General features: G+C 39.7%; 1 protein-coding gene across 2 annotated transcripts in view; it reads right to left on the bottom strand.

The window, feature by feature from the left end:
* Positions 1-17,019, bottom strand: part of vps8 (VPS8 subunit of CORVET complex) — a 132,993-nt gene extending 115,974 nt beyond the window's left edge. Inside the window, exons 1-15 of one of the 2 annotated variants that reach the window (XM_034016381.3) lie at positions 16,816-17,019; positions 16,066-16,134; positions 15,516-15,646; positions 14,716-14,812; positions 14,242-14,274; positions 13,593-13,647; positions 12,287-12,411; positions 11,758-11,844; positions 11,031-11,098; positions 9,127-9,280; positions 8,561-8,620; positions 5,867-5,974; positions 5,592-5,672; positions 4,149-4,319; positions 2,289-2,363 (exon numbers count right to left, since the gene is read on the bottom strand). In XM_034016381.3, coding sequence (XP_033872272.2) covers positions 2,289-2,363; positions 4,149-4,319; positions 5,592-5,672; positions 5,867-5,974; positions 8,561-8,620; positions 9,127-9,280; positions 11,031-11,098; positions 11,758-11,844; positions 12,287-12,411; positions 13,593-13,647; positions 14,242-14,274; positions 14,716-14,812; positions 15,516-15,646; positions 16,066-16,134; positions 16,816-16,887 — 1,386 coding nt within the window. In that variant the 5' untranslated portion in view covers positions 16,888-17,019. The remainder of the gene's footprint in view (positions 1-2,288; positions 2,364-4,148; positions 4,320-5,591; positions 5,673-5,866; positions 5,975-8,560; positions 8,621-9,126; positions 9,281-11,030; positions 11,099-11,757; positions 11,845-12,286; positions 12,412-13,592; positions 13,648-14,241; positions 14,275-14,715; positions 14,813-15,515; positions 15,647-16,065; positions 16,135-16,815) is intronic. The other variant, XM_059032092.1, reaches the window with a different exon arrangement.
* Between the last annotated feature and the right edge of the window lie 6,318 nt (positions 17,020-23,337).

Genomic DNA, 23,337 nt, shown 5'->3' with positions numbered 1-23,337 from the left:
AACCATGACACTACCATCACCATGCTTGACCGTTGGTATGAGGTTCTTACTGTGGAATGCAGTGTTTGGTTTTCGCCAGACATAACGGGGCCCATGTCGGCCAAAAAGTTCCACTTTTGACTCATCTGTCCATAGAACATTGTTCCAGAATTCTTGAGGATCATCCAGGTGCGTTTTGGCAAACTTGAGATGAGCATTCATGTTCTTCTTAGTGAGCAATGGTTTCCCGCTACTCTACCATGAATCCCATTTTTGCCCAGTGTCTTTCTGATGGTGGAGTCATGAACACTGACCTTAGCCGAGGCGAGAGAGGCCTGCAGATCCCTGGATGTTGTTCTAGGGTTCTTTGTGACTTCCTGGAAGATTTTACACCTTTCTCTTGGAGAGATTTTGGCAGGACGTCCACTTCTGGGAAGATTCATTACTGTCCCAAACTTTCTCCATTTGGACAAAATGGCTCTGACTGTGGTTCGGTGGAGCCCCAGAGCCTTAGAAATGGCTTTGTAACCCTTTCCAGACTGATAGGCATCAACAACTTTTTTCCGGAGGTCTTCAGGAATTTCTTTTGTTCGTGGCATGATGTGCCTCTAGAACCTGTGTGCTGACAACTTCACTCTGATGGTAAGGGCCAAAGTTAGTCAGATTTATAATGGGCAGGGCTGGCCCAAATCAGGCCTGGTTGTTAACCAAAGTACTCAAACAGCTGACCCTAATTATTCCTTTAATTGAGTTGAGTTAACTAGGGGGGGCAATAACTTTTTCACACCTAAAGATTGCATGTTTGATTACCTGCACACCAAACAAATGAAAGAAGCACCAAACTTTGGTGTCATTTTTTCTCTCGGACTCCCTCTATATACCACTACAACCCACAAAAATATCTGACCAAATACAATGTGAAAAATGTGCAAAATGCAGAAAATCAGACAGGGGGCAAATACTTTTTCATGGCACTGTATATAAATATGCACCTTCTGCAGTCTATATCGGGTCTGTTAACTGCAAGTGCTTCGTAGGGTTTTTTATTTCCTCAGACACCTGTATGCATTTTGAATTGGTGCAAGCATTTTTCAGGACAGGACTGGATAAGAAAAACACAGATTACAGATCACTAGCTTGGTATCCCTGAAGAGCTAGAGTTTTAATGATCATGCCATCTCACAAGTGCAGTGGTACCCCAAAATGTTGGTTATTTTTAGGCATGTGGAATGTGGGGGTTTTATTGCCCAGTTGTTCCCCACTTAGGCCTCTCCCTCACTAAATATATTTATATCGGAAAATCACCTTTAAATCTACGTAAAAGATTTTAACGAACAACCCATCCCACAAGTGCAGTGGTACCCCACTATCTACTTACAATCAAGTGGGACACCCAAAAACATATATTTTGGCAATGGGAACTGCCGAGAATGATGGCACATTGAATTTTGCACCAGTCTTGGCATTGCAGAAACATATATTTTGGGGTAAAATGCCAAAAAAGTAAATTGGTAATATTTGGGGTACCACTGCACCTGTGGGATGGATTTTTAATTACAGGTAAGTGCGATAAAAGCCCCGCCCCTAATCATTTTACATTAGTAAAAAGGAATAACATTTTGAGGTTCCACTGCATTTGTGAGACAGCTTGATCATTAAAATATTACGTATATATTTAATGAGGAGATGATTAAATATTTAGAGATACCAAGATATTTAGTAAGTAAGGGGTCTGGAATGGGATAAGAGGCAACAAAAGTCCCACTACCAGTCAACACTGGGGTGCTGTGACAATTGTAGTTTGTCTGGTCACATTTCATAAATATCTTCTTATTCCCTCCCACCCCCAAGTCGTTGATCAAACCATCAAAGTGAAATCAAGCGGCTAAACAGTGTACAGATGGAACTGAGCAATATTCCAAGTATGGAATGCAATAAAAATTCTCATTACATTTTTTTTTTTTTTTTTATAGCCACATTATACAGCATTTTCAAGGTCAGGCCAGACAGAATGCAGAACAGTTTGCAAGATAAGAAATTACTCTATGTCATTTAATTAATCAATCCAACGACGATGAACAACGTTATAGGTCATTTTACAGCCTGTTTGTGTTTCCTAGTCAGTTTGCATTATTTTCTCAATCCTTTTCATCAATTACAGTGTTGAACATTCAAAGTAAATTGGCAGAATGTTCACTTTGAGGGCTGGCTTATTTGTTCTTCGTTAGCACAGCTGAACTCGTTAACTTTACTTCAGAGGAAGCTCTGCAGAAATATAGCTGGTAAACACATAACATTAACACATTCACCTTTGTTCCCAGATAGACAATCTGGCCACCGTAACTGCACACTGACTGGTAGCAGGCCTTCTCTCCAACTAGCGCCTGGAAAACAAATGCACCCTTACTGAATGAGGGCTCATACTTGTTATTTTGGAGATGGCTTGGTACACGGTGTGAGCAGTACATGTGATTACAGTTTCCATGAAAAAGTACGAAGAAAGCAACTTCTTACGTGAAGATATACAACAAGAGCTGGAATTCCAAAACATATTTTGTTGAAACATTGGAAACTTATTTTATTATTATATTTAGAAGAAAAACAATATTACATATTACAGGTTGATTTGATCAACACATACCCTAGCTGAATAGCCACACCTGGAATTGTGTTTTTACAGCACTAGACACTCACCCTGGATTGTATCAACTACCTATATGTGGTTATTCTGGGATTACCCCCCAAAAATAAGTGCCTGATCCAATTCATGTGGATTCCCTGGTGGTGTAAAATGCTCCAACATGAACTGTGGCTTATTTTTGTTCCAGTAGCAATGCCTAACATGTATAATCATAGAGAACGTCACTGTTTGATTAATGCTCATTATTTAGTATTCCTCTGTCTGAATTAGAAATAAGATGAGGGGCTGGAGGAAGTGACTGAGAAGGAACAAAGTGATGATGTTCTGCGTAGGACTTTCTTTATTTCTTGCCTCACATACTGTATACAATTGTAACAATTGTATACAATTGTGTACATACAATTGTAAGTCGCCCTGGATAAGGGCATCTGCTAAGAAATAAGTAATAAATAACCTGTCACTGTTAATCCTAGGTAGATGAATGAAACTTCCAAGACAGGAAAACATGTCCTCCAAAATATATCACAACTGTACTGTAGATAAGTGGTCTAATGACTGGTACTCAAAAGACTGACTTACCCCTTAGTAAATGATCTACCAATTAAGCACCTTCTATACATCCTCTGATAAGAGACTTCTGGTCTTGCCCATTATGACAACATCAGACTTCCAGTCTTTATATATTACACAATACATGTCTGGGATTTGATACGACAGGCGTTTCTATACATTTTTGTCCAGTCTTAGTATAGTTGCATCAGTTAAACTCATTAGCAGCTAATGTCACTGTTGCCATATAGAATAACACTGAATAACAGGCCAGTATCCTTATCGCCTGTCTTGCCTTGCATCAGGCATCCATCAAGCATAATCTTTCATTGCATATAAGTGTTGAAACTGTCAACTGCTGTAGTTGAGCTGCAGACACAATTGACTTGTGTTCTTCTGCAGGGACCTCTGGCGACCTCTGAAACGCATGTAATCTGGTCTCTGATGGGATTCCCAGCATGTAAATTGGCTGCAGCATGGAATGGAAAAAGCTATAGCTTGGTTTTCATCCCAATCAGGGAGCAGATCTTAACACTCTATCTTAACAATCTATCTTAATAAATGATATCTCAAGAAGGGCTGTGATGATGTCAAGGTTTGGTTTGACCTTGTCTGATGGAGTAAACAGCTGTTCATACCCTCCTAACAGTGTTTATATAAAGTCACCCAACCTTCTGCGACATCCATCTTCTGTCTGTTTTTGTCATATATATTAATTTTGCTTTTAAAGGCTTCTTGTTTCTTGTCAAAAGGCTGCCACATTTACTTTTTTAAACATGTAAAATACCTGCTGTAAACTAAACAGCAGCTAGTTCAGTAAATTAGATACTTCAATATAATAGTTTATAGATTTTAGAAACGTTTATTTGTTGTAAACTAATAAAAATGTGTTTACATGGTTAAACTTTAAAACAAATGAGAGAGGCAATCTAAAACATTAGTCATCACTAAGCGCTCCCCACCCCCACACGACTCTTACCAGTGCCTGGCTGACATTGCCCCCGGTGGCCAGTGATTTGAAGTGGCTGCTGTTGTAGATGAGCTCCACCTCTGCAATGTCCACATTGTCCAGCTCCTCCTGGCTCGGCCGATCAATGACATGCAGCTTCTCTGCACTGTCCAGCAGCACCAGCGTCCGCGAGTTGATCCACTGTCAACAAACAACCGTGTCACAGAGCACCCAGAGCAACCCAGAAGGAGCCAGTGTGCCTGCAGCTGAAACTACCCTAATGGACTTTAAACTGGATAAGTCAATAAGGTCTGGTTTCTGATAAAGCCGAGTGACAGAACAAAATATATATATTTTTTTAATTAAACATGATTTATGGAGCATTGCTGCTTGAATATTGTTCTTCACTGGCTTAATGGGGGCATGCAGCTACATTCTAATCTAACTTTCCCATTAAGATCAATGCCAAAATAACAACATCTTGCCACTCGGTGGCACTGTCATTACTGTATTATATTGTTAACCCTTCCACTTTGGTGAACATTCTACCCGTTTGAGGTCTGACTGACATAACGTGACTTTCAGTTTGTGTATCAGGACAAATATCCACCAAAAGCTGAGAATCTCAAGATTATTAAAAGAATAACAATGTTCCCTCTATAATGAAATATACGGATTACCTAGTTTGAATGTAAAAAATAGGTTTTAAAATGTACTCAAAAATTCATTTCTCTTTAGAAATGTCTCCCTTAGTGTAATTTAGTGATCTCCTACCTAAAAACTGTAAAAGTATCAGTGGTAGTCACAACTCTCAGGAAGTAGGACCAGAATGAATTTTAGAAATACCGTGTCTGGTTTTCATTTTACACCAAATTGTTTGACGAGTGCGTAATGTGAAGAAGTTCACCATCAGATAGATTTGTCAAATGATCAACGTCTTCTGTAAAACAAATATTTTTTTCCTTCGGGTCGGTATGCATTCTTGGTTATGTAAAGCAATTTAGAATGCTCTCCGGTAATGCTGCGCTTTAAAATCAGTATATACTGTAATCAAAATCGAAACCTAAGATACTGAAATATTGCACCTCATAATAAAAGCTATCTCTATTGGGCTGGGGCTTTAGGGAAATGAATTTTGATTGGAGAGTCATTCCTGAAGTTTATCTTGTGAATATTTCACTACAGTTAATATTTTGTTAATTTATTTTTGGGTTTATAAACATTTTGGATGATTTAGTAGGATTTCTGGTAACTTTACTTTCATTTTGAAAGTATATAAAACCATCTCTGACTGATTGTTGGAGCCTTTGGAGATGTCAGTCATTTGGTACGCAAGCAATTTTTGTTTAAAAAGGCTTAAAATGGGTGTCTACGATCACCATTACATCATCATAGATGAACGATTTCTAGTGGCGCTGTTGTGGAAGAGTTAAAGGGCAAGCAATCGAGGCTCTAAATATGAAGCATACTTACTGTTAAACTGATGAGATCATAGTGCAAGTGAAGCTGTCTCGATTTGCTGACATGTATAGCACCAGACTCCTCCTTTTTAACCTGGGGGGAAAAACACAGTAGAACAGAAAATGCACTACCAAACTATATATGTAGTTGGTTACTATATTTGTATGGTCCTCAATTGATCGTCATATGTGTTGAATATACAAATAACTCCCCCTCCCCCCACCCCCAAATCATTCTGAGCATGTCTAGTTGACAACAGCAGTAGCAGCAGTTAGGGAGATACTTACAAGGAGGAAGTGAACCGCATCTCCTCTGCAGAACACTAGCATGGGGTTAATCTCCTTCTGCACTGCCACAAAATGCCAGGCAAGTAGGGGGACACTGGCAGGATCCATCTACAACAGCGCCAGGGCAAAAACCAGTCAAGGGATTTCACTTCCTGTCTTTCTTATACTGAATATTTTGTCTCTCCTCCACATATACAAGTAGACTATGGGTTGTATGCTTAAATGTATGAGGTTTATCATGCATATCCGATTCATTACTGTGAACAAAATACATTTGTTGTTAAGAGGAGAAATTGAGAGAAAAAAAGAAAGGATCGGGCCAGAGAAAGGATAGTGTAGCTAGTATTGAGTTATATATGTAGTATTTCAGTGTACAAATTATTACTGGAATAACTGCATTTATTACAATATATACACCCTTTCTCGCTATCTGAAAATGACACTAGGTTTATGTATTATAATAAATCCTTATAGCGACTTGATCTAAAGCTCACAGATCGTGTTTGTTACACAGAGTGAATGATTTACTAGGAATCTATTTAAAACAATGGCATTTTTTAAAAGTGCAATCACACAACAATACACTACATTCAGAAAATCAAACAAAACAATTACAGTAACAATATTACAATAGAACCTATCCATTAGGTAACGCGATATCGCTTATTCTTAACTGTTTGTTAATTTAGCCTTAGTTTATAATGACATTATAACAAACCGTGCCCAAATCACACTAACCCCGCGATCCCTGTTCTAAACGACTTTGCAAACCTTGATAATTATTTAGAGATGCCCTAATAAATTGGGCAGCAGTGTGGAGCAGTGGTTAGTGCTCTGGACTCTTGACCAGAGGGTTGTGGGTTCAATCCCCAGTGGGGGACACTGCTGTTGTACCCTTGAGCAAGGTACTTTACCTAGATTGCTCCAGTAAAAACCCAACTGTATAAATGGGGAATTGTACGTAAAAATAATGTGATATCTGTATAATGTGAAATAATGTATAATATGATATCTTGTAACAATTGTAAGTCGCCCTGGATAAGGGCGTCTGCTAAGAAATAAATAATAATAATAATAATAGAAAGAAGAATAAACCATGTAATACAGTCTGATTTTGAAGAGACGATCAGAGCTCTTAATGAATGGCGACGCCTTTTATGTTAAATCGAGAAGATGTGAGTATTTCAAATTGGTAGTTTTCTTTGTCATATTATTTATCCTTATTTTGTAATCTGTTATTCATGCTGAATCTACAAGGGTTGTCTATTTGCTTGTTCTGTTTGATTACCATATTCTTTTGAATTTAAGACTCACTTTTTTAAACCATTTTTTTCTTCACAAAAATGGCCTGCGTCTTAAATTGGAGTATAGTGATGCGTGTATTAAAAAAAACCCTCCAAAATAAAGACGTGACTGCCCGAGTACACAAACAGGAATGTGATTGACTGCCTGAGAAATGACTAACAAAAACGTTACTGCCCGAACTCAAATCATCCATGACATAAAGGCAGCCATTTTCAAAGAAGCCAGAGTGACTCCTCCAACTCAGAGGATGATGATTAGAAGAGATTCGTTGTTGTTACAGGCATGTTCAATTTACCAATATGCAATATGCTTTACCAATATGCCTAATGGAAGAGTTTGAAGCATTTCATTGCAAAAAATGTAGTATTGCTTTGTATAAACGCTCTCTCTCAGGCGTGAAGTACTGTTTGCAGTACTTCAGCGTCTGTTCTAGTGGACGTGTTTCTGCGAGACAGCGATCGATAGACAAAGTGTCTCTCAGACTGGGGGCTCTTATCACGTCCTAAGTTGTAAATGGGAGGGTCTCTATTAATTACAAGGCATTTAGAGTTCTATATATTTTGCTACTAAATAAGGCTGCATGATCTACAGTAGTGTCAAAGTTCATCTTTACATTGAAAGGCAAAAAGCTGAAAAGGTTAAGGTAAGAAATGAACTGAATGACCCCTGAGCCAATACCTTTGTTAACTGAAAAAGTGTTTTACAAGAAACACTCAACAATGCCATCCAGTGGATACTTTCAGAAACAACCTAGCATGAAGCCCCTTGACCACAGCCTACATGAAATATGACTTTATACCTTAAATCACTCAATTCGTAAGTTGCCATTGATTGGCATTCAATAGTATAGGTTAGGACAAAAGAGAGAAAAGCTGTTCTTGTTTTGAAATCAAGAGATTTTGAAAAAGTGAACTAAATCGAGTGTGAGGGATGTTAAGCTCCTTCCTTGAAAACTGGGCCAGGTCACAGTGTTAGAGTGCCTGCTATTCTTTACAGAGTGCCTGGAGTTTCCCTTCCCTGCCACAGAGCCCCTGCACACCAAACTGGCTTGCTGAAGGCAGGTTTCCTTTCTTTGCACCACACTGGACACAATACAAAGTCTTGACAAGTGATTCGCTTTGTCAGACCCACTTTAACAGCATTGGACATCTACCCCTATTATTATTATTATTATTATTATTTATTTCTTAGCAGACGCCCTTATCCAGGGCGACTTACAATTGTTACTGGCCAGTTTACTACAATACAACGCAACCATTAATAAAATCTGTATAGGAGATATTATTTGAGATGATGGATAGTTTTATAAATCATTTTTTAATGCCATTCTTTTCAGTGACTGATCTAGCTGAAGTAGCTGCTTGCCCACCATGACCCATCGGCACTTACCTTGCCATAAGGAAACGTCATCCACACTTTTAGAGATGGTTTTAATCCGATGACTAAAATCTGAAAGAAAAATACTGTAAGCTTTCTATTCATGTTTAACAAAGGTCTGTTCCATCACTAGTAAATGAAGCTGCCATCAATAGTTGGGTTTACACTTGCAGAGATGATCTGCACTGAGTGGAAAATTGGAGAGATAACAAGCTTCAGGAACTTCTGTTGTTTCACATACTCTTCTTCACTCAAATTAGAGGAAAAAATAAAGGAATCCCCATTCCATGTTAAATGTTTTTATGGAGACCGCAGCTGTTACCATGCAGAAGATCGATCAGAGAATGTAGAAATAATTTAACTATAAAAAGATGGCAAGTAAAAGAAGTTTCATAACTGAAATAGCGCTAAACAAGATTTGAAATCCAATAGTTTGCCTCTTATTAGCACGGTTATTTGCTTTATATTTCAATTCTGGAATCTGCAGATATTCTAAAGACAACATAATTTTAACGTCAACACCGACGCCTTAAGGTTTCAGTGTTTCCAGCCCATACTCCTGCAGATTCAGAGCGTACTTTTGTCAATGAGGCCATGGCGAGTAGGCAGTACTGTGCAATGGGGTGATCTCTCAGTTCCTTCTTGGCGTGCAGAGGCTCTATGCAGCAGACTTCCCCCTTGGAGCCGCTGAACAGACACCTGGATTCACACGTCCTCATTCCCATCACCCTCCTGGGGAAAACGAGAAAAAGAAAGCGTGCCCGAGTGACAGAACCCATAATGGCAGGAGCTGCTGGGAGCACTGTACGAGTGTTCAAATCAACTGACATACAATACTGCAGGTTGTAGGTAGTTTTAAATGTAATATCATTTTTACAGTCCCCTTAACTTTAGAAGACATTTGCAATTATACCAAGTGCTCTTACAGGAATTACTTAAATACTGTGCTTTTTATAAGTGTTCGGTGCTTTCACCCGAGTCCACGAGCTTCTCTTCAGTTCTTAATGCCTGCCATCGACATATCCTATATAAAAGTTAGATTAACCAAAGTGTCTTTGTAGAAATAAGAGCCAGCACCAAAGCCAATTTCCTTTTGATCTGCTGACATCACACTGCTGTGTGCTAGATGGGTATGGTGCTTACTTCTATAGACACACTTTGGCTGATCTAGCCTACAGAACATAGCAAAAATAATGTTTAAATGTATTCCAAAATTTACCAAAACATAAGATACACAATGTTTGTAAAACTGCAGTAAGACCCATTGAAAACATCATGAGTAAGGGCATGAGGTGTACTGTATAAAAAAAGACAACCTTAGTCCATTAACAGGTTAGTAGAGTCCAGCACATACAACATGCTGGCCTTGGAACAGCAAATAAGAGCAACCCTGCTGTAGCTTTAACAGGTTATCAACGACAAGCAGGCGTCCCATAAGGCCCTTCAGCAATGGGGCTCTGTCTAAGGACAGTGCTGTTGTTTTTTTAACAATTGTTATTTATTTCCTTATTTTAAAGTTATACAATGAGAATTCTCAATATAAACACATTTCCATTAAAATAGCTATAGTGTAGAGCAGGGGTCTCCAACCCTTGTCCTGGAGAGCCCCAAATCCTCAGGTTTTATAGGTGTCTATGTCATCAATGGCTAAAGACCTGGAACACCTGTTAATCTTGACTAATTAAGCCAATAACTGGTGCAATGAAGTAACTGAGAGCTCGGTTCAAACGAAAACCAGAAGACCCAGTAGCTCTCCATGACCAGGGTTGGAGACGCCTGCTGAAAAGTGACAGCTGCTATGTGCAGATATTCAGAGATGTGTGAAGGATACATGGTAATGCAGAAACACAAGTGGTGCAATGCTGCCCCCTGCTGCCCAAACTACAAAAAACAAGCATGACCACACATTACAATCTATGAGCTATTACCAGCATGGACACCTGACCCACAATTATGAAAGCAGTATGGAGTGGATTAAAATTAGAAGAAAAAAAACACACTTCATTGTCAGTACTATTTTCCCTGTTACATGGTCACTGCCGCAGAAAATCTATTTTAGAAATAGCAACATTATCACTACTGCTTCCCTGTTCCTGCCCTGTGAATGTATCTGGTTTTCACACCTAGTGGCACTATCTTCTGAACTTAGCTTGCACAGGTGTGATACATTTATAATGCGTTACATTAGCAAGCCTATTAAAATCTCCCACCACACAACATGGAAACCTGATTAAATAAATAGTTCAGAATTCACATTTGTAATGTTGCCAATATGAATGTAATAATATCTGAGCTGGTCACAAGTTCAGTTTCAGACAATGTTATGCCAGTTAGCCAGACTGAATGCTCTGGGTGCACATGCTGTCCCAGACCCTAAGAACATTGCGGGGTAGTGTTTGAACTAGTTCAACTTTTTCATTATTTGGAATACAAGATCGTTACAGCATGTTTTGTTGCATATAAACCGTATGCAAGGTCTTACCTGAAGGCGAGCTCAAACACAGATCCTCCACTGTCGTTGCAAATAGCTAGTGTCGGGTCATCTGTAAACTAAACAATATGAAAAACCACAGTCAGCTGGCAGTCACACAGAGTATTTGGCGCTCAGTACTGGGTTGCTCTGTGTTTTTCAGGTCATTGGACCAGAGTAACCCTGGTTTTTCACCGCAATTCAGGAATGTTCAATTAAGTTTCCCTGATGTCAGTGGGTCTCCTCCAATCACCCCTTTACATCAAGGAGCTTGACTGTGGATATCAGCAAGATACCGGCCCCTGGAAGACAATCCTTGCAAGCGTCCACTCAAGAATACCGGGAGCCTGCCCAGTAGGAGCTGCATCACTCCTTGTAGGACCTCCAGGTAAAATTGGCAACTTGGCACAGGCCGAATGCAAACTTGCACTCCCCTCACACAATGTAGTCATTCCTTTACCAGGAGAGTCACGAGGGGATCCCAAAATTCATTTCTGGCTAATTGCAAGTTAGTAACTGTAAAAAGATACCATGGTGTTGCAATTATCAGACACATTAAAAAGATCCGGCTTTGTGAATTGACTTTACTAACTATACATTGCATCAATGTGTTCTCCTAAAAAAGACAGGCTCTTTAGGAGTGAATGATATAGAAGCATGGCGATGCTGGGTTTGTGTCCCAGTGAAAGTCACCTAATAACGCAGTGGTAAAAGACTAGGAATGGGTAGTTAGTGTTACCTTGATGTGCAGAATAGCTGTTCCAGGAGGGTGGGCATCTGTTATGGTTCGTAGCAGCTTCCCATTCGCCAGATCCCACATTGTGATCTTGATACAAATCAAATAAATATAAAATACTATTTAGGACATAAACAGCCTCTCACTATTGAAGACATGAGTGTAAATATTGTTAACCAATGCACCAACTGAGGAGGACTGAAGATAAAACAGGTGACCTCTTTTACAGCTGTCAAGAAAATCCCCTAACTTCAGCTAAGTAGCCAAGGTACTGAGGGGGCAAGAGCCCCTCCTGACTGGTCTCTGACTGGTCTGGTGCCTGTTGGGTTCACTGCGACATGAGGCAAACCATCTCCCAGCTCCCTACCCCGTCGCAGTGCAAAGGCCACTGCAGAACCCCCTCTGGGTCCCCAGCCGACAGGGCTTTCAACCTGCAAGCTCCCGATCGCATGATTCCCCTACACAGCACACACAAATGCCTTTAATATATTTACCATTACCAATACAATTTCTTTGCTTTCCTTTTCATTACCTGGCCTTTAGCAAAGCCGCAGAGCAGCCTGGTGCAGTCGTTGTTGATGCTGAGTGCGGACACGGCCCCGTATTGAGCTCCCACAGCCGTGCTGCCCAGACACAGACGAAGGGCCTGGTTCGGATCTGAGAGATACAGGAGAAGCAGGTGAGCCGACAGCACTTTGAAGAGAATGCACAGTAATGTACATCTCGGAGTGAGATTAATCATCTTAGTGCTATTCTTCTTCTTTTTTTTAGTTTAATATCTGCTGTGAAGCCAATTGCTTCTTTTCTCTTTTCACCCACTGAACCCAAATGGATGTCACAAAGCAACTGAACCACGGAAGTCTCCCCCTGGACTCAAAAGGCAAACCATCCCCAGATGACTGCCTCCCCAACCCCACAGAAAAGTAAAGCCTAAGGCAGTCCTCCCAGCAAGACCGATGGATCAGCACGCATTCAAACACATTTATCCAGGTATTTACACCAACATTCAATTCCCCAATATGTGAAAAGAATCTGCTAATCTTATAAAACTAGGAACAGACAACTCAGGCACTCTCCTGACTCATTAACGTAACACTAAGTTGCATTTTACCAGTTTTATAACATTCGTATTTTTCTTTAACAATAAATGGTGCTAATTGAATTTTGGTATAAAGACCTTGAAAGAAACTTGCTTTTTACTTTAGTGGCTTAAATAACATTATAAATCGTCCAATTAACAACAGAGATATATAGATGGATACAGCAAGAGTATATTTTGATACTTTGATTAGTTACTCCAACAGTTTAGACTGCACTGCAGTGTTAGGAGACAGTGTGCCGATTCTAATTAGCAATCATTGAATAATCAGTCTAGGCAAGTTTCATGTGTCAGTATTAGCAATGGACAAAAGAAATGAATATAGTGCAGCAAGCAGACAAGAGGTATTAATACTTAATCTATGAGACTAAACCTTCAGAGCCATATCACTATTGAATCCAATGATTGTAAAATATAAACTATAGATAATAAAAAACGTAACTATGCCCTGTGTTCTAAAGCACAGTTTAGTAAAATAGCAGGCATGCTACTGTACCTTTTCCTGTTAAGTCCACAACATCCATGGGAATGCAAAAAAACAAAAAGTCATTCCATAACACAGTTTAAACACTTTCAATGACTTATCGTGCCATAGCTTTAAAAACACACATTTATTAAGAATGTTATTCCAGTATACTACAATTGTTTCTAAAAGATATTCAAGATTTTTAAAAGGGCTTTAGCAAGCAAAAAACTCTTTGTTAATAAAGTTACCCATCATCTTTCCAGTGCAACTTACCAAACACCAGTGCAAGACCGTGCGATGTCCCCACAGCTATAACATTGGACACAGTCTGGCAATTACATAGAAAGAAAGACATCTTACTTGGTGCACAAATGTCAGATCCCATTAAAAATATAATTAATATCCCATTAATATGATTCATTAGGCCATATTTTCTTTAATTAGCAACTATTTTCTGACAGCTGTTAATTTTACAAAACTAGAACCAAACAAACTAATTGTTATATTTCACATCCTCTTAAGCAATCTCAATGTGTTTTGTTTTCCACTTTGTAACATTAACATGACTTTTTTCTCCTTACAAAAAAATATGAGTTAAATAAAGAATAGAGAAAGGGCTTTGAAACCATGGCTCATTGTGGCTTGGTGGCACATCAGGCTAATTAGTTATCCACTAATGGATTTGAATCTGCCCCAGGTTACAATAGTAGTGAGGCCAGTTAATACTACAGGGCATTTTCTAGTCCCTGTAATCGTGTGAGTGTCTCTCGTGTGAGTGTCTGGCCATCCAAGAGAGACTGTCCCCAGAGTTGAATGTTTCTCAATTTGTCAGCCGTTGCCCAGGACTGATTCAGTCTGAATGGCTGAGGATGTTCAGGTCAGAACTGAGGTGCGGTCGCAGAGCTACAATTACATTACTTACTACTGCAGTAGGCAAACCAGCATCCACTTTATCCTGTAAAATATAAAGAAAATGTTTTCATGGTTAGGAGTTTGTGTATTTAGCCAGTGCTATAGTCACAGTTCATCTAGTAAATTAAATAACTTTTTTTTTTTTTTAATGAACTAATAAAAATTAAATTGGAAATGTTTTTGTGAATGTGGCTACAAAAGGGTACATTTGTATTAGACAACAACTAAAACTTTAGAATCATGGAATACAGCCGTGTATCAAACATAAAGCCAGTATCTCAAAACATTTGCTCATCCAAAACAGTTTTACATTGAAAATCTGTATTTGATATCTCAAAACGGTTTATAAAAAAAAAAAAAAGCTTGTTCATAATGTACTAATCACATAATGTGCAACATCAAGTTGTGAAGCACAACAAAATGAAAGCTCACATATACACAATCTTCAACGCTGTATGGGACTGGGTGCCGCTTTGCTACTCACCGCTGCCGATACAATCTGCGCAGAGATTCCTTTCAGGATGCTGTGCCGGAGGACTGAGCCGTGGACTGTGGAGTTGCTCTCAGCTAACCTCTTTCTTCTGGAATAGAGGAGGGCACAGTTACTATATCAAGAGGAAATCAAGCACAAGCTCATCTGAAGCATGACCTCTTTAGCATAAGCTAGGAGCAAAGACAGCAGGCACCTTATACAAGAGTCTGAACCATGTGACTGCTTTCAAGACCCATAGTAGTTAGCAAGATGGCCATCAAACAAATTGAAGCAAAGATTTGATTGTCATCTGTGTCCACCCAGACTGCAACAGGGTCGTCAAGAATCAGTGTGCAGCGTACACTAACGGAATGGAAGGAATCCCAGAACACAAATGACAGTGTGGTGACTTGATATGGGGATGACTGTGGCTGCAGAGGACTATGACATCTGCAAGGCATCAATCAATATATCCAATAACCCAAACACTGCATGCAGGTAGTGAGCAAATAATTTGACCAAATCCATAAAAAATACATTGCAAGCAATGTTAGGGATGGAAACAAGACACTTATTGCACAGCAGTTTCAATACAAACTTGATTAGCTACAGTGTGTATAAAAAACAATCGGAGGTGTGTCTTATTAAAAACTCTTAGTAAAACCAGGCATGGATCAAACTGCTATGCAATCACAGTATTATTTCTGTCCCTGCACATACTAATAAACAACAAACAAATAAAGCACTTTTTATGCAGTCAGACACCCTACATTTGATGAACAATAAAGCCAATGCTAGACAAGTGTTTTTACCTTTTCATATGTGTGCGGTCTCCACTGTCCGAGCTGGCTAAGGAGGAGGTCTCACAGGAGTGTGTGTCGAGGCTCTCGATGTTCAAAAGGGACGTGTCCTCCAGAACAAAGGGCTCATCCTCATCTTCAGGCTGGAAAAAAGGTGCGGGGCAGGGGGGGTAGGGGAGGGTGTCTCTTAAGATCAGGGCTTTTCCAGAAAGGTAGGAAGTAATATCTAACCATGGTACAGTTCAACAGCAGTAGGGTCATTCCAGCTCAAATGGACCAAGGGGATTTGCTCGACCACTCAATAGAGAAAAATCAGGTCAAAGGTCATCCGAATGGGCATTTTGACCCCCTTCAGACAGCATGCGAGGCCCGAGTTACACATTTCTTCTTTTGCATGCAAACACCACCTACCCCTGGAACTCATTTCTCCATCGCACGTGCTTAAGCCACAAACTGAAGAAGTCCCGTCCGAGAATGTGGTCAGCTTGCGCTGGAATGACCCAACAGCTATGATACGCAAGATTATTCAACAAATGAGTTCATGCAGCTCTTATTGTCTCACCTCGTTAAGAATACTTTCTAGAGTGGGCGGGGTATCTACTTGGGGAATATCAAACTCCTTGTCATCAATCTGGAATGAAATGAAAGTACTGTCAGCTTCCTATTAGCAGGATAGCTTTGTGTCTGCAGCTAAAAGAGAAAACAAACCGGTAAGCCATCAATGTCTGATTTCTGATGAATCACATTGCACAGGACGCTAGACTTTGGAAGAATATGATGAATCACATTTTAATGTAAAATTAAACTAGATAACAAGTCTGCGGCTTTAATTAAAATGAAATATTAGCTGTTTAGACTGTACTTGGAGATCTCTTCATCGACCCCTTCTACCACGCACTGGATTCGCCTGACCAAAGCACCACCTTACTGGATTCTCAGCTGATGCACTATCCTTGCACTATTATTATGTCATTGTTGATACAAATTGTTTTAAACCTTACACCGTATCTCATTTTGTATTACAGTAGTATCTACACTTACTGTAAACTATACAGTATTTAAATATTGTTTTTGCACTGTAACCTTGTACTGCCCTATAACACCTGTAAGTCGCCTTGGATAAAGGCGTTCTGCCAACGTTCTCAAGATGTAAAATTAGTGTAAACAAAGCAGCAGTTGCAGTGGTTCTTGTGCAGCCGCTCCGTTTTCCCTGTGTCTGCCCTTGGTATTCTGAACGTACTGTACCTGCACACACCTGCACTTGTTCGTACATACAGTCAAACAAATGAAATATTCTGAATTCCACTCTCACCGCGTCAATGTCTGTCAGATTGAGTTGAGATGAAGCAGACACTAGACTGCGTGTTTCTGGCGACTCCGACATCTCTAGGACGTAAGAAAAAGAAAAATTAAGATTAAATAAATAAATACGTGCAAATGGTTTTTATTTTGCTATAAAACCAATCGCACATCCTGGTGTGTCACTCGGATGTGACGTAATGACTGCAAAATTCAGGTCCAATCAGGAACTAGTCTGGAATGGAGTGACATAAGAATTGGGTAATAATTTGTTGTTACATGTCCCACCCACTCGGGGATTGTCAGTGCTGGTTTTATGGCCATTTTCACTTTCCAAGCCCTTTGTAAAAGAGGAAGTGTCCAATGATGAAGTGGTTTAACTATAATTGATTACAAGGGTAACTACATTCTGATCATGTTGTTGCCTGTCCAGTTTGTTTGCATTCTCTACAGATAGTTTTCCTGCCACTCGCACGTTCAAATGAAAGGCACCAGCAAACGCTGCTGTAGCTCAGGAAATTAAAAAAAAATGTGTGTGTGTGTATGTATATGTATGTTTTCTTTAAATGTTGTCTTTAACCAGTCGAAATGTTTTTCTTAAAATCTAAAATTCTCCGGGAAGTCTAGTTTTTTGCACTCCTGAACATGTTTCGCTGTAAATGTTTCCAAGTACATTTTATTTACCTTGAACTTTTTGTCAAGTGGATCTAGTCACATGGTTTAAATGCCTGGTAACAAGACACGCCAATGTTGTCAAGGGAAACCATTTGCAACTCTACGTGTCAGACCCGAAGTTGCAAACAAACAGGAATACAGCACAGGTAACTTTACCATTTAGGTAAGACAGATTTATATCTTTAAAACGCTTAATTCTAAACAAATTAAGTGGAGATCTGTAGTCATTGTATTTATCTTGCTCTTAATTGTATTATTACTTGTACTGTGATTCTTGAAATGTATTTTTGTTTACGACTGTAAGTCGCCCTGGACAAGGGCGTCTGCTAAGAAATAAATAATAATAATAATAATAATAATAAATGCTGCCACAAAAAATGATAGATCAATCTAATGTACTCGTAGAGACAGTGATGATGTCTCACTAGTGTCCCAGTAAGAACGGTTGTCTGAAACTACCTGTAATGTGTATCGTTGGAGTCGCTGCGAAAAAAAAATAATAATTAAATGATCCGAAAAAAAACCATCATTAACGTTTATTTTTTTTGCTGTATATTAACGAGTTCACGTCGTTTTTTTCTATATTATTTTATAATGTTTTCAACAGGTGTCTCTACCATGACTGTGAAGAAAAAAGAAATATCACTTCAGGTAAGTTCAACAATAGCACACACCAACGCGGAAGAAAAACTCAAGAGCACTACAATGCAGTGCAATGTAACACACCCAGATGAGTCCAATTTCCAGCTTTGTCCAACACCTGGTCGTCTAATGGTTAGACAGAGACCTGGAGAGGCCTACAAGCCACAGTGTCTCGCACCCACTGTGAAATGTGGTGGAGGATCGGTGATGAACTGGGGGTGCTTCAGCAAGGCTGGAAACGGGCAGATTTGTCTTTGTGAAGGACGCATGAATCAAGCCAAGTACAAGGTTGTCTTGGAAGAAAACTTGCTTCCTTCTGCTCTGACAATGTTCTCCAACTCTGAGGATTGGGTTTTCCAGCAGGACAATGCTCCATGCCACACAGCCAGGTCAATCAAGGTGTGGATGGAGGACCACCAGATCAAGACCCTGTCATGGCCAGCCCAATCTCCAGACCTGAACCCCATTGAAAACCTCTGGAATGTGATCAAGAGGAAGATGGATGGTCACAAGCCATCAAACAAAGCCGAGCTGCTTGAATTTTTGCGCCAGGAGTGGCATAAAGTCACCCAACATCAATGTGAAAGACTGGTGGAGAGCATGCCAAGATGCATGAAAGCTGTGCTTGAAAATCAGGGTTATTCCACCAAATATTGATTTCTGAACTCTTCCTAAGTTAAAACATTAGTATTGTGTTGTTTAAAAATGAATATGAACTTATTTTCTTTGCATTATTCGAGGTCTGACAACACTGCATCTTTTTTGTTATTTTGACCAGTTGTCATTTTCTGCAAATAAATGCTCTAAATGACAATATTTTTATTTGGAATTTGGGAGAAATGTTGTCAGTAGTTTATAGAATAAAACAAAAGTGTTAATTTTACCCAAACACATACCTATAAATAGTAAAACCAGAGAAACTGATAATTTTGCCGTGATCTCTTAATTCTTTCCAGAGCTATATAATATATATATATATATATATATATATATATATATATATATATATATATATATATATATATATATATATATATATATATATGTATGTATGTATTAAAACAATTGCTAACTTTGACCACAAGAGGGATCCTGGAACTTTGTAGTCCTTATCATCCAAACAGTGACACTCTCTCATCTAATTTACACGTTTGTTAAAACAATGAAAATTCAATTTACTGTAAAAACTACAAAGAAATAACACATACATCCTTTAAGAAAACGTTTATATATGAATGCTAAGTGGAGTCACATGAAATCTTACACTTGGAATGTAGTGTCCTGCATCGCTTGGGACTGGAAAATTGTGCTGGATTATAGTGTGCAGTTTCACACAATCTAATACTGCATCTAAAAAAGGAATCAAATTAAAAGGTATAGAATACAAACTATTTAAACACTTTCAAAAACTCTATTAAAGGATTTTACTTGATTATAAACTTCACATGACTGTACCATCAGATTTACAGACAAGACTTACAAATCATGCCAGATTCCAGAACAGAAAGGTTCTGGATTGTAGAAGGTATCACACCATTCATTTCAATAGGGATTTGGTAAGGACCAGCGCTCCAGATAAGGTCTGGGGTCTGGGAGTAATTTATCCTCTAATTAGAACACAGAGAGTAAAATGTATATTCAGAGGTTAAAGTGCAACATTACCTTGAAGTCATGAGTAATCTCGATACATACTGTACAATCTTTAATGGTAATGGGGTAGGCTGTTACTTTGAACTACTGTACAACCACATGTGTTCTACAAGGTTCTTTATCGGCTTAGCGCATTTTTTTCGAGGTATCACATTGACTCTGAAAATTAATTGTTACTTGTATGTTAACATTAAGTTCTTAAACACTGAACGTGCTAAAACTTCAATATAAAGCCACGCAGATAAATAAAATAAATAAATGCATTAATAAGTTATAAAACAGTTTGTTTAATATTATAGGCACCTTTTTTTTTAGCGGTTGCCTCTGATGATGGCTCCAGATTTGTAGCTGGACTGGGGTGTTTAAGCTTCAACCTGTGTAGCTTTGAATTATTCCTATTCTTACTGTGGTTGGCTGTAAAGACAACAGGGCTAGCCAGCAATTGGACAATGTTGTTGGGTCGGTTTTCCTTGTTTCCTCGTAACTGAAGCCATTGTATTCTGGGAGATTAGGAGATGTAGTTGTTAGTGGAAGTTTTAGGGGAGGCGTGAGGAGAGGCAGACACGCTGTGCAGCAAAATTGCTATGTGTATTTTTAAAATGTGTAATAATAGCAGGTACGCAGTTTATCTGGACCAACACATTTTTGCAGAATTATACAGGATGCCTGTTTGTAGAGGACTGGATTAGACAGGTTTTACGGTATGTGTCCGTCCATCCGTCCCCCTTAAAATCCTGGCTTTTAAACGTAATACCCATTGATGAAACACAGTGTCAGCTTCAACTGGAAACACATGGCTACCTTCACTCTTCCCTTTTAACAATGTACACATAGTATATAGCCTGGAGTAGACTAAAATGGTTAAATTATTTTAGTTAATGAAATTTATACATACATACATAAACACATTTTTCTGAATCTCTACTGGTATATTTGCATGTTCTGTGCAGACATCTTAATGGACAATTTGTGTCCATTCACTGCTTGTTTGGACTTTGCAGCGCTGCTTTATTTTTTCTTTCCTTTCAACCTTTCCCTCTTCCATTGTTTTCAGATTGTTCTTGCAGCCTGGTTCTTCTGCGTCAGCACCTCCACGGCATCGTTTTTGCAGATGCATTTGGAGCACATGGTGTAAAAACAGCTCAAGATGATGTAGGTTGTTGTAGTGAGGCACAGAGTAATGAAGGTGAGGATAACCACAAAGCCACTGATGCTCCACCCATCTTGAAAACCTTTCTCTGATATCTTCCAGAAGAGTTTGTCATACAGGTAAGGGTTGCGTGCTACCAGGGTCAAATTGTTCATGATTATATCTGGTGTCACAAGTCTGCAATTATTATTATTATTATTATTTATTTCTTAGCAGACGCCCTTATCCAGGGCGACTTACAATCGCAAGCAAATACAAATACATTCAAGTGTTACAATATAAGTCATACAATAAGAACAAGAAATACAATAATTCTCAAGTGTGACAAACCACAATTCAATAATACAGCAGATAATAGTGAAAGTTACATCAGGATATGATTAAGTAGTGATAGTTACATCAGGATATGATTAAGTACAAAATACTACAGATTAAACACTTGGGAGATTACAATATTCTGAGGTACAGGATTAAATGCAGTAAAATAGGGGGCAGATAAGAGCAAAATAAAGCATATTTAAATGAAGGGTGATAGTGTCCCAGGATACAACAGAGGAGTTCTACAGGTGCTGTTTGAAGAGGTGAGTCTTAAGGAGGCGCCGGAATGTGGTCAGGGACTGGGCAGTCCTGACATCTGTAGGAAGGTCGTTCCACCACTGCGGAGCAAGGGTGGAGAAGGAGCGGGCTCGGGAGGCAGGGGAGCGTAGCGGAGGTAGAGCCAGTCTTCTAGTGCAGGCGGAGCGGAGAGGTCGAGTGGGGGTGTAGGGAGAGATGAGGGTCTGGAGGTAGCTGGGTGCAGTCTGATCAAGGCATCTGTAGGCTAGTACAAGAGTCTTGAACTGGATGCGAGCGGTGATCGGGAGCCAGTGGAGCGAGCGGAGTAGTGGAGTAGCGTGGGCGAAGCGAGGTAGAGAGAACACCAGGCGAGCAGCAGAGTTCTGGATGAGCTGGAGCGGACGGGTGGCGGACGCAGGGAGGCCAGCCAGGAGGGAGTTGCAGTAGTCTAGGCGGGAGAGTACCAGGGCCTGGACCAGGAGCTGGGTAGCATAGTTGGTGAGGAAGGGTCGGATTCTTCGGATGTTGCTCAGGAAGAATCTACAAGTGCGTGCCAGAGTGGAGATGTGCTGGGAATAAGAGAGGCAGGGGTCCAGGGTGACTCCAAGGTTTTTAGCTGAGGAAGAGGGAGAGAGTGTGGTAGATTCCAGAGGAACAGAGATAGAGAGATCAGAGGAGGGGGAGGAGGAGGGAAAGAAAAGGAGGTCAGATTTAGAGAGGTTGAGTTTGAGGTGATGCGAGTGCATCCAGGAGGAAATAGCAGACAGACAGGTAGAGATACGGGAGGAGATGGTGGAGTCAGAGGTGGGGAAGGAGAGGAAAATCTGAGCATCATCAGCATAGAAATGGTATGAGAAACCATAGGATGCGATGAGGGGGCCCAGGGAGCGGGTGTAGAGAGAGAACAGGAGAGGACCCAAGACTGACCCTTGGGGGACTCCAGTCAAGAGAGGGTGAGGTGTGGAGGTTGCTCCACGCCAGGTTACCTGGTAAGTGCGGTTGGAGAGGTAGGAGGAGAACCAGGCCAGAGCAGTGCCAGAGATCCCCAGGTCAGCAAGAGATGATAGTAGAATAGAGTGATCAACAGTGTCAAAGGCAGCAGAGAGGTCGAGGAGAATTAGGACAGAGGAGAGAGAGGCAGCTCGGGCACACTTAAGCATGAAAGATGCAACTATTGTAGATGCAGTACACTATCAATATTAGCTTACTCTTAGCAGGCAAATGGACCTAACGACAATCACTATGGTACTGCACCTTTTTAAAGTTATTTGTTTATTTATCATTGTCTGTCTGAAATAATCGTTGCACTGAAAGAGTTTTTGAGAGAAGCGCTCAAGAGTCCATGAGACGCACTGCATCAGTAACACCGCAGTGGATTTAGAACAGGTGTCATCTGTTATAGAACATAAACACATTATGGGTCATTTTGTAGTTTATCACTAATTTATATATTAACTGTGTTGTTCTTTAGTTCAGTTAATGCAATTATAAAACAATACTTAGGTCATTTTACACCTAGTTCACTTCCAAGTGATTCGAATCGTGGTTCACTTACAAACAAACTTTCTTCTAGTTTGCTTCGGTTCGTGTCACACCACAAAAATTCAAGTGATAATAGCTTGTTGTAAATGCTGTATGCGTGACAGTGTGGTGAGATACAGATGTAACAGGAACTAGTTTACTACACTCAGGCAGAGCAGCGCAAATGCAACAGTGACAGTACCGCTTTGTCTTGGCATAGTGTTTTCATTGCAAATGTGTATATGGCACACGAATAAAGCTAGATGTAATACGTGTTCTAAATCATTATTCAATTGTCATTTAATATTTTTCTTTGTTTGTGACAGTTTTGTTACTATGCTT

The sequence above is a fragment of the Acipenser ruthenus genome, chromosome 10 (genome assembly GCF_902713425.1).
Source record: "Acipenser ruthenus chromosome 10, fAciRut3.2 maternal haplotype, whole genome shotgun sequence".
Classification (NCBI taxonomy): domain Eukaryota; kingdom Metazoa; phylum Chordata; class Actinopteri; order Acipenseriformes; family Acipenseridae; genus Acipenser; species Acipenser ruthenus.
The sequence above is the reverse complement of the archived record's forward strand: the minus strand, read 5'-3'. Positions and strand labels throughout refer to the sequence as shown.